This window comes from Prionailurus viverrinus, chromosome A3 (genome assembly GCF_022837055.1).
Source record: "Prionailurus viverrinus isolate Anna chromosome A3, UM_Priviv_1.0, whole genome shotgun sequence".
Taxonomy (NCBI): Eukaryota; Metazoa; Chordata; class Mammalia; order Carnivora; family Felidae; genus Prionailurus; species Prionailurus viverrinus.
This window is the reverse complement of record NC_062563.1, coordinates 58,203,426-58,215,666: the sequence shown is the minus strand read 5'-3', so window position 1 is coordinate 58,215,666 and position 12,241 is coordinate 58,203,426. Positions and strand designations below refer to the sequence as shown.

General features: G+C 45.8%; 1 protein-coding gene across 11 annotated transcripts in view; it reads left to right on the top strand.

Annotated features, from left to right (window-relative positions):
* IL1RL2 (interleukin 1 receptor like 2) overlaps positions 1 to 7,875 on the top strand; it is a 44,605-nt gene extending 36,730 nt beyond the window's left edge. For all 11 annotated transcript variants that reach the window (XM_047854399.1, XM_047854409.1, XM_047854403.1 and 8 more), the window contains 2 exons: positions 2,205 to 2,366; positions 4,243 to 7,875. In XM_047854399.1, the coding sequence (XP_047710355.1) occupies positions 2,205 to 2,366; positions 4,243 to 4,610 (530 nt within the window). In that variant the 3' untranslated portion in view covers positions 4,611 to 7,875. The remainder of the gene's footprint in view (positions 1 to 2,204; positions 2,367 to 4,242) is intronic.
* Positions 7,876 to 12,241: the final 4,366 nt, after the last annotated feature.

The following is a 12,241-nucleotide window of genomic DNA, read 5'->3' as shown; positions in this document are numbered from 1 at the left end:
ATGGTGAAAAGACCATCCTCCTCCTAGATCGATGTCCATGGGGTAGGAAACTCTGAACTGTAATTGACAAATCACTGGAGGCTCAATATGGACAAATCTGAGACTTAAAATCTTCACAAGGACCTAGTCAGAAGGGGTCAAAACCCACACTTTTGTGAGTGTTACCTCCTGGAAGTCTGACCTGGCTCTGACAGTAAATATTCTGCCCCCAGAAGGGGAGGAGAAAAATCATTCTGAAATATCCTAGAGCACTGTGTTCTTATTAACAATGCCTGCCCTCAGGATAAACTACTTAATGAAAGCCTTACCTGCTAGGGTGTTATCAGAGCCTAACTGACCTGTGCAGAGAGAAATACCCAACTCCAGCCCAATCTAGCCATCCTGCCCCACCTAAGTGGGGATAAAAAACTGAGCAATGCTTGTGAAGTTCATAATCCAGAGTCACTGAAGGACTGAGATCTAATCATAGGGACCATAGACTGCACACCTCACCACCCTGTTACTAAAGGGCGTTTTTTTTTTTTTTTTAGCACTTTCTTTTACCTGGCACATTCTATCCAGCTATCAGGAAAAAGTATGAGTCATATTAAAAGGCAAAAACACAATTCGAAGAGACAGCAAACATCAGAGCCAGATATGGCAGGAATGTTGGCATTATCAGACTGGGAATTTAAAATATTCCTGATTAGACTATAGATGCTGGCGAGGATGTGGAGAAACGGGAACCCTCTTGCACTGTTGGTGGGAATGCAAATTGGTGCAGCCACTCTGGAAAACAGTGTGGAGGTTCCTCAAAAAATTAAAAATAGACCTACCCTATGACCCAGCAATAGCACTGCTAGGAATTTACCCAAGGGATACAAGAGTACTGATGCATAGGGGCACTTGTACCCCAATGTTTATAGCAGCACTCTCAACAATAGCCAAATTATGGAAAGAGCCTAAATGTCCATCAACTGATGAATGGATAAGGAAATTGTGGTTTATATACACAATGGAGTACTACGTGGCAATGAGAAAGAATGAAATATGGCCCTTTGTAGCAATGTGGATGGAACTGGAGAGTGTTATGCTAAGTGAAATAAGCCATACAGAGAAAGACAGATACCATATGGTTTCACTTTTATGTGGATCCTGAGAAACTTAACAGAAACCCATGGGGGAGGGGAAGGAAAAAAAAAAAGAGGTTACAGTGGAAGAGAGCCAAAGCATAAGAGACTCTTAAAAACTGAGAACAAACTGAGGGTTGATGGGGGGTGGGAGGGAGGGGAGAGTGGGTGATAGGTATTGAGGAGGGCACCTTTTGGGATGAGCACTGGGTATTGTATGGAAACCAATTTGACAATAAACTTCATATATTGAAAAAAATAAAAATAAAAAATAAAATAAAATATTCCTGATTAGTATGCCACGGGATCTCATGGATAAAACCAGACAGCATGTAACAACACACAGGTGATGTAAGCAGAGAGAAGAAAATCCTAAAAAGAACCAAAAAGAAAGCTAGCAATTAAAAACAAACAAACAAACAACTGTAGCAAAAATGAAGAGTGCGTCTGATGGGCTTCTTAGTGGAGTGGATATGGCTGAGCAGAGAATCTCTGAGCTTGAGGATATCACTCTAGAAACTTCTGAAACTGAAAAGCTAGAGAACAAAGACTGAAAAAAAAAAAAGATATCCAACGAGTGTGGGACTACCAGAGAAGGTGTAACATAAGTGTAATGGGAAGACCAAAGGAGGAGAAAGAGAGAAAGGAACATAAATATCTGAAACACGACTGACTGAGAATTTCCCCAAATTAATGTCAGACACCTCTGAGAGTACCAAGCAGAATAAACAAAGAAACAAACACCTAGACCTATCATTTTCAAACTGTAGAAGATCAAAGACAAGACAATCCAAACATCCTAAAAGAAGCCAGACGAAAAAAACACCTCACCTGTCGAGGAACAAAGATGTGCGCTTCATTCAACCTGCCCTCAGAAACGACACAAGCAAAAGACAGTGAAGAGGAACGTTTCAAGCCCTGAAAGAATGAGAGTTGCCTGGTGTGGCAGTGCTTGGCACTGAGCCAGCCAGTGGGCACTCCAAAGTCAATGAGCCCAAGGGAAGGATGTCAGGGTAGCAGCTCAGAGTTTCGCCATGGTGGCATAAAAGAATGTGGTAGGAATAATCCCACGACTGTATCCCATTTCCTTTTCAGATGGGAAGCTGTATGATGCCTATGTCTTGTACCCCAAGCCCCAAAGAGAAATCCAGAGTCACGAGGTGGACACACTGGTGTTGAAGATTCTGCCCGAGGTGCTAGAGAGGCAGTGTGGATACAAATTATTTATATTTGGTAGGGATGAATTTCCTGGACAAGGTAAGTTTTGAGTATCAAAAGTATAAAAGCAGCAGATAAAGAGGGAGAGGGAGGTCTCTGTTCCTTCACTTTACAAATGGTGGGGTGGGGGACTCTCCTTTCCTTCTCCATGGAAACATGGAGAGTCCTGTACCTCCCCAACCCACAGACCCTGAGCCAAGTTAGGACCGGGCCTCTTATCTCTGGGGCCCATTCCTGCAGGAGGGTGACTGGAATGCCTGGTTGAAATAATGTGACTCTTGGCAGCCTTGGCCAAGAGACTGAAAGGAGACAAGGGCTCATTTGCCCTCATGCCCTTGAGACTAACTGCTGAATGTATTCCATCAGCTTGAGTATATCAATCTGCTCATGTTTAAAGCTGATCTTATAAACCTCAACCCCCCAGGCTTTTCCTGCATAAGTAAAATAGAATTCATTTATTTATGTCTCCCATTGGACAGCAGTGAAGCTTTGGGCTATGCAGGCAACCTCTCTGAACCTCAGTTGTCTCATCTGTCAAATGGGGATGAGAATGCTTCCCTGACTTGGCCAAGAGAATGAAATGAGGCAAAACCCAAGCGGAGACCAGTATGGAGCTTAGCACATATGAGACATTCGGCAGATAAAAGTTTCCCTTTTGACCTGCAAGTTTTCCTTCCCGGAACTCTATACAATAAATGGCTGAATTTTGAAATAAACATCCTTTACTGGTCAAAAGGAAACCAAAATTACTTTACAACATTTGCTAGTGGCCTGTTCTGGGTCGTTTGCAAAGGTTGCTAAGTACTTTGGATTTGTAGGCTGCTCATATCCATGGTGAGCTACAACTATATCTCAGCCCTCATCTTCTCAAGTCATAAAATCATCCTTCATGAGGAAATGAAAATTTGATCTAACGCTTGCCATAAACATGTGGGAGAGTTAAGACTTCGTAAGCACATTCTGTCACTTACTTACTCAGCAAATATTTATTGAGCACCTACTATGTGCCACGTAATATTCTAGGCACTAGAAATATAAAAATAAACCAAAGGGAAGAAGAACATGATCTTGGGAAGGCCACAATCTATTTTTATATTCTAGGAATAAGGAGGATATAAAAATTAATCTTTATGGCTAAAAAAGACCAAGTTGCATCCATAGCTGGATATTTCAAGAACTCTCCCCAAGAAATCATCAGGGGATGTTATTCATTTTCACATTAGTTCTATAAGTCCTGGGCCTTTAAGTAGCTGTGAAGCACAAAAGGAAAACACCGATAAAGATTAATACAATGTTTGAGCTATCTACATTTTCCCTATCCTTTTAAAATCTATTTAAAAAATGTGTTAATCATCTAATATATACCAGCCCTTCGGCTAAGTTGGAGATATCAACTTGGGGATGATAAAACCCTTGTTCAGAGTAGTTCACAAGGTGGAGCCTGAGGAAAGTGACAGCTAACCACCAAAAAATAAGACTTATGAATACAAAGGACCAATTTTTCAGGGAAAGTCAGGAAGGTTTCACAGAGGATGTGATAAATGTTTGAAAAAAAAAAAAACTTTCACTGGGGAGGCTGGGTGGCTCAGTCAGTTAAGTGTCTGACTCTTGATTTCAGCTCAGGTCATGATCTCACAGTTGTGAGATCGAGCCCCATGAGATCCCCATGAGATCAAGAATGGAGCCAGCTTGGGATTCTCTCTCTTTCCCTCTCTCTCTGTCCCTTCCCCGCTCGCTTTCTCTCTTTCAAGATAAAGAAATGAACTTAAAACAAGTTTATTAATCCATTCCTAAGTCACCTTTATTTTAAAGCCCACACTGTCTTCCTGGGTCCCCTTTCTAATATTCTCAATAGCACTGAGGTCTGGGCTGTTTCACTCATGAGATAATCCGCCTCTTCTTTCTTTATTTCCAGCTGTGGCCAATGTCATTGATGAAAACATCAAGCTGTGCAGGAGGCTGATCATCATCATAGTTCCTGAATTCCTGAGCTTTGACCTGTTAAAGAACATGTCCGAAGAACAAATCGCAGTCTATAATGCGCTCATCCAGGACGGGATGAAGGTCATTCTGATTGAACTGGAGAAGGTCAAGGACTACACGGCCATGCCAGAGTCAATTCAGTACATCAAGCAGAAGCACGGGGCCATCCAGTGGAGTGGGGACTTCACAGAGCAGTCACAGTGCGCAAAGACCAAGTTCTGGAAAAAAGTGAGATATCACATGCCACCCAAAAAGCCTCCACCGTCTTCTTCCGCCCAGATGCTGAAGCACACGGACTGAGACCTCATAGCCGGCAAGTGGGGGGCCAAGGTGGGTTCACCACCAGTGATGGCATTGTTGGCACGGGGTGGCTTACAGAGGGACAACGATGCATCACACTTGGACCATCTGCTTGAAGCTTGCTACCGTATATACTTGTGGTGAGAGGGCCTGTGTCTGCTGCTTGTTTTGATCAGACTACTTCTTAAGGGAAAGACGTCACCTCTCCAGAAGGCCCTCCTTCACTTACAGGCTCTCATGAACACTCCCTGAATGCAGAGATGTAGCACGTGAGCCCTGGGGTAATGGGACGCGAGAGTTGTAGAGTGGCGGTTAAGATGTCAGGAAGTTTGGCATGCAGTGTAGCATACGTGGGGCCAGAGACGGAAGTCAGGGAATGGCGGGGAGGGCAGGCGAGGATAATGGCACTTTTTTCATGACCACAGTCATAGCACATTGATACTGGAAGCCACTTAAAGGTCACACAGACTAGTGGGGACCAAGTGTGGCGCCACTGGGATTGCACATTAGTTACCCTCCTGCAGGACTCCAGTCTTGAAAGACTTTATCCACCAAATCAAAATAAGTAACAATTCGCTTGTTTTTCCAGCTGGCCTATGAAGGCCAGAATTCTTAGAAGCATGTGAGAGACACAGCTGGCACACCAACATGACGCAATTCTAGTCCATGTCAAACAAAGCCATCTGTCAGTTAGCCGGTGTCCCCTTATCACAGGTCAATCTATGTTTGAACAAGGCATGAGGATTTCTGATGCTAAAAATTCGCTGTAAACTCATCTGTAAACTACTGTCAAAGACCTGACCTGAGGCTTAGATAGCGTCCAAGTTCTGTGGTTTTGACATCAAACCCTAACAAGTGACCTGCTGTGGTCAGAATGTTGTATCTCCCAAATTCACATGTTGCAACCCTAATACCCAATGTCATGGTATTGGGAGGTGAGGCCTTTGAGGAGGAGGTGAGGTGATTGGGTCATAACGGTGGAGACCTCACGAATAGGATTAGTACTCTCGTAAAAGATACCCCAAGAGGTCCCTTGCCCCCTTTGGCTATGTGAGCACACAGCTAGAAGTCTGTGATCTGAAAGAAAGCCCTCACCTGACCATGAGGGCACCCAGTGTTAATAAGCCACCCAGTGTATTGTGCTTCATTATAGCAGCCCAGACAGACTAAGGCATGGCCCGAATGAAGGGTCATGGGGACTGGAAGGGAATCAGCCAATGGGCAGGACAGGGGCTGGGGAGGGGGAGGAGGAGCAGGAGGGGTGAGTTGGGAGAACAAAGACCCTAGCATGCAGGAATGAGCAGAGTGGACGGAGTCTGGGGGATGGGGGACAGGAATAGGTGGCTGTGTGACCTTCTTGACAGGCTGCAGACAGCATAAAGTGTCTGGTGGGATCTTACGTCATGAGGAGCCCCCTCAAGTCTTTTAGAATTTAGGTTCCGAGGTGACCTAAGGTTACACATTTCTTTGCCATCATATGCCAGTTCTCACTTAGCGTCAAGCCCCTCTTTATTTTATGTAACGTTTGTTCTTTGAAGATTTTTTCATTGTGCTGAAGTATATATAATGTGAAATTTACCATCTCAACCATTTTTAACTGTATACTTTAGTGGCAGTAAATACATTCACCTTGTACAACCATTAGAACCGTCTGGTTCCAGAACTTTGTCATCTTCCCCAACTGGAACTCTGTCCCCATTAAACACTAACCCTCCCTCCCCGCTGTCACAGCCCCTTCAATGTTCTGCTTTCTATGTCTATGATTTTGGCTATGCTAGGTCCCGCATATAAGTGGAATCATACAGGATTTGGCCTTTTGTGACTGGCTTAGTTCACTTAGCCACATGTCACTAAGATTCATGTGTAATATTTGCTTTTTGTTTCATTATTCTTATTTAGTCCCTCCCTCCCTTCTTTATTTCTTATCTGCTTGAAGAGTAGCATGTGTCTATTTTATTACGGGGACTAGGGACAATCACCAGAAGTAATAAGCTTATTAGGGTCCTTCTAATCAGGTGTTTGTAAACTCTTGGCTTCTTGGTTTCCGTATAACACGGGAGTCTGAATTCCTCATGGAGGATTTGCCAGTTTAAGGAAAAGAAGCTATTTCTCTGGATGTACCCAGGAGCAAAGCAATGGCCACTGATGTGTTCCTCATTCTGTTCCCCTCACTGCCTCAGTTTTCTCTTCTCTGCTTTGTACCTGGAGATTGCTATCGATGCTGGAGAAGGCTTGTTGGCTGCGGGGGTCAGACAGGCATTTTGCCCTTCACTTTGGCTTATGTGGAGTCCATGCCCCAAAGCCTCCCCCTTCCTTCCAAGCCCTTTCTTTCCAGGGGATGAAGAGAGACAGAGAAGCCCCAAGAGTCAGGATACACTTGAAAGAACTCTGGCCATGATATTCAGGGAAAAAAATTTTAACTGAAGGGGGGAAAGAAAATCAATCGGCATTGAACGTTTTGCAGTAGGCAGCCCACAGTTTTTGGAGAATCCTAAGCTTTCTACTACCTTCTTAAAGTCACACAAAGAATGCCTCTGGAGACAGGCGCTCCTATTGAGACCCACGGCATCCACGACTGGGGCCCATGCTGTGAGCGCTCAGCTGGAGTAACTTTCCAAACCGTACTGCCCTGCCTGCTGGCTGGTGTCCTCTTCTTTAGGCAAGGACCCCGAGCCTTCCTGATCCCCTGAGTATCCACACAGGGCTACCGGCTCCCATGGAGGCTTTGAATATTGTCCCCGCTTGCAGCTTGGTCTTGATTATGAGGAGCTCAGGGAGTTTCGAAGCCTAATCCTGGGAGGTAGGTGTCAGGAATAACCTTCCGCTGGGCTCACTCTACCACACAGTATCCCAGGCCGGGAGAGTGTTTGAAGGAAGTACCTGAACTGGGGAGACCCAGCTGAGGCCTATCTTGGGCCTCCGGAGGACCGTGCTGTCACCCCTCCTCTAGCCTCAAGCCAGTCCTACCACCTCTCAGATCATGTTCCATTCTCCCTGAGACACTCAGTGGCTGTGAGTCCAAGCACCCTGTTATGGTACCGGAAGTTGCTCACTTCTTGCCATTATTTCATTGGAACGCCCCTGAAATGAAACTCGACAATATGTCCTGAAGACTCTACTTGCCTCAGAGCCTTCCAGAATTTCTGTAACAGGAGTTCAGAGGCATTGTTTGGTTGGGGTAGTGGTGGTGGGTGGGAGAGAAGGGCTTGAAGTAGCGTGTGTGCAGATAGCCCTTGACCGAGGATGGAGAGACCATTAATTCCGCGGGTCAGAGAATGGGCTGGTCCCTAACAGAGATTTCAAGGAAGGGGTGCTGGGATTCCACTGAGGATCCTCAATTTGATCCACAATGCAGCCCCCGAAATGTGCATTTCCACTGTTTTGTAGGTGTTCTTTAACATTACATCTCAGCACTTGGACCCGTGATTAAGTTGCTCGCGATCGTGAAGTGTAAGCTTCATACTAAGTACTCGCCCATCTCATTCTCAATTTTATTATTACTAGTTTCCTGGTTCCAGCAGTTCCATTTTTAATTTCCACCAGTTTTTAGTGGAACAAAGGGATACAATGTGGTAAAAATGTAAGTGATTGAATTAGCCTGGCTTTGCCACTGAAACATAGATTAGAAGGTAAAAGCAAAAAATATTCAGTTGTCAGCTGTGGACTCATGTCTAAGTTTGCACAACTAGGAAGGTTTAGGTGTCACCGGATAGTCGATAGAAAGGCAGATTATATGAAAGCTGAAGGCCACCACTGATTCTCTCCTGTTTTCCCCAGTGGGGCGTGGTGAGGTAAATGGGGCTCCGGATAACCTGAGGGGACAGGACTCACCTGGGGGCAGGGGTGAGAGGGGAATAGGTCAAAGAAAAGATGAAACATGTGTTGAACCCCTCCGTTACCTTTTGGCCCACCTTCCTGTAATGACTGAATCAACCACAGGACCCACTTCCTTTGGTTTCTCCCCTCAAATACTGTGAGTCTGCCTGTGAGAAAGTCCTGGGTGAAGACTGAGTCACATTAAATAGAGGGTCCAGGAAGGTCTGGTCTTTTCCCAGAAGGTCAACCGAGATAAAGACACGTATGCGAAAGTGCCTGGCACAGGCCATAGAGTCACGAGGAGTCGTCTGACCTACCTGGGGCCGGGGGGCACAATCCCCCAGCGCCTTCTGCCCCTGCCAAACTGCGGTGACTCAGAGGTCTGCCTGCTCTGGCCCAGTCGGTTGACCTTTCTTTGGCTCTTGATCCTGACTCAGTTTTTAATAAACTTTCCTCCAACAGATGCTTTGTTTGGATGATTTATCCAGGGCCGTGTCTGGAAAGTTAAAGTGGAAAATTCCTCCCTGGTTTCCTTCTTTGAATAAAGACTGTTCTATAGATGACGAATCCTCAATGTCTAGAAGAAGTGATGGGGGCGATGGGGGCCCTCTTAGCAGCAGCACGTCTGTTGTGACGGCTAAAGGCCACTCTTCTCAGATCTCAGATGGATTCCTCTGGGGCCTTCGTGGATGGGGCTCTGTACACACTGTCTCCCTCTCCCCTCCCTCCCCAGGTAGCTTCAAAGGGATGCTGCCATTTGCTTGAATCAAAATCAAACCCTAGACCTCGGAGAGAGAGAGAGAGATTCTTCCCTTGAGAAGGGAAATCGGTGCTTGTGGCTCTGGCCCTGCTCTCCAGAGTCACCTTTCCTCAGAGGTTCTTATATTAACAACAGTTGCCATTGCCCACCGCGGGCGATCTGGCCTGTCCACCCTTGACTAATACCTAGAAGCGCAACTGACACCTGCAAGGACCAAAAAAGATTTTACAGGACGAGAAGGGATAACAAAAGAGAGTGAAAGTCTCCAGCGTGGCTCAGTTGGTTAGCGTCTGACTCTTGATCTGGGCGCAGGTCACGATCTCACGGCTTCGTCGGTTCGAGCCCCGCATCTGGCTCCGGTGACTGCACTTGTGGTGCAGGGCCTGCTTGGGATTCTTTCTCTCCCTCTGTCTCTGCCCCTCCCCTGCTTTCTCTCTCTCTCTCTCTCAAAATAAATAAATAGACATTTTAAAAAAGAGAGAGAGGATGAAATCCACAGGGATATACCATCAGATGGTCCGACTACAAGATGGAGTCTTTCTTGTCCTCATCAGAATGCTTTTCCCTCACCTCCCACCATCTCAGAAGAGGACCAAGCACATCGTTTCCGATTCGGGCCCTGAATGCGCTCAAGGGAGACACAGGTGCACTCACACCCGGCGGAGAGACCTCGCACCAAATGCTTGGCCGGATTGCTGTGTTTTGCAATCTCTGGCTGTGCGGTGAGGCTGGTGTTGGGATTCTAGCAGCTCCGCCACAGAGAGCTGGACGTGGCGAGAGCAGGTGGGGCATCCCTGTGGGCCGCAGCCGGCTGAATCGGTCACAGAGGCCCGTGCCTGAACAGCACACGCCCCTTCCCCTTTCTGGCCACGAGAAAACATGAAGCTGCAAGTCTTGCAACGATCAGAAGTCCATCGAGTAAATTCAGAACTCTCAATTCTGAAACCTAAATCTCGCTTTTGTTTGTTCAGAGCTCATATGAAAAGGACAATTTTATCAATCTAGAAATTAAAAACCCTTTTCTACCACAACCAGGTTACCAGTGTGTCGCCATTCTATTTATAACTTGACGACACGACCCGGGTGACTGTGTCCCCTGAAAAACTGGGCAAAATCCAAACTGCGATTATAGTTACAGAAAAATGTGAGAATAATGCGCAGTGGCTTCCTTTCCCTCCTACTCAATGGCTGTATTAGTTCTTAATCTGAGTCACTGATACCTACTGTTTTATTTGATTTATTCACGTTGTCCCTTAACTTACCCAGAGAAGCTCTGGAGACCAAAGGTTTACACAGTGATGGTTTTGTGGTCACACCCTCCTTTCTCCCTGTTTCCCTCCTGCTCTGTGTGTTATCAGAACCTCCTGCTCGTCACCACCGCCAGCACTCTGCTTAGCATCTTTCTAGAAAAGAAAAACATAAGGAGTGAAAGTTGTTGGACAGGGGCTGGATGAGTTTTCAATACATCTGTCGAATGTGGTCAGCCCAGAGAGCCATGATTTATTGTCTCCCCATCCCAGATGGAGCCACATGTAGGACAAACCAGGGGTGCAGACCTTAGAGACACGCAGCTTAGGTTGTACATGAAGTGCTGGCCTCTGCTACCAAGGGTGTTCATGTTTTGTAAACGGCAAACTGCAGGATTAACTACATTTTACATTGCAACTCCATACACACACACACACACACACACACGTACGAGCGCGCGCGCGCGCGCGGAGAGAATGAAAAAAACAATTCCGTTTTTTGTTACATGTTCGATTCTGTTTTGTTCTCCTCTCGTTCAGTTTTTCAAAATGCGAGGTCACGGCCTACCGACTTAAGGACCACCTTCTGGTTTTCCAAAGCAATTTGAAAAACACAGCACCAGCTTCCCAGCCTACTGGTGACCCAGCCAATCATGACATTCTGCTTTCTTTAATCAACAAGGCTTTATCAAGAACTTATTATAGTTCTTCTTTATCTAACTTCCGGGTCAATTAGCTTTGTTTATTTTAAATGACCCCAGGGCCAGCAGAAGTCTCTCCCACAGCAGTTTTAAATGAACAGAAGCTCCTGCCTGAGTAAGAGGATAAGAGGAAAAGAAAGCGGGTGAAGGCCTTTGAGAAAGAGAGAAGCATTTCCTCTCATGAGACACAGGAGAAAAGGACATTCACGCCTTAACCTGGTAAAAAAGAAAGGACGCTGGTGCCTCCCCACGGCTCCACTGCGCCCTCTGCTGGCGGCTGAGGGAATGCTCTCCATCTGGCACCTCGCTCAAGAGATGATGTTCACCGGTGCATGTAAGCTTTCGGAGGGTCTTTAACTTAAGGCCAAGAATAGCTTTCCTCTTCTTAGGCCGTGGCAAAGGTTGAAGTATTCAGTGCCATTTTTCTAAGTCTGTCACTATGTTCTTAACCCTTGCGCTTCAGAGACGGCAGTACTGAGCCCAAGAGTTGTGATGGGGGCCAGAAGGTCCTCCTTCTTCTGTGTCCACAAGACAGAGCTCTAAGCATAATGGCTCCAGAGGGTGTCCCTGACTTCAGACTGCAGTTACAACCCCACCGCCTGCTAACTGAGTACGTCTGCACAACTGGTGATTTTCTCAGGCAAGTCACAAACTCTGTGCCTCAGTTGCTTTAGGTATAAAAAGAGGACGATAAAAGCACCTACGCTGTAGGATGACCAGCAAGTAAATATAATGCCTGTTGGCACCTAGTAAGACCTCAGTGGACATTGGCTCTTATTACATTGTAATAACAATATTATTTTTTACTATATTGTCATTTTTACCAAAATTATTATTCTTTTGCACTCATGATTTTTACTCCTGCGTTAGTGCTCATGATGATAATGATAGTTAACATTTACAGAGCACTTACAACACTCCAGATACTCTCCTACATGCTTTATATACATTACTTCATTTTCGGCTCTGTGGGGCAGGCATGCTAAGGAAGTCTGCTTTGCAGAGGAAGAAAGAGAGGCAGAACATGGGTTCAAGCTTTCTAATCTCTTTGTTCCATCAGCCACAGGTCTCATTTCCAGAACCCTGGTGAGGATAGTACTTCCTTGA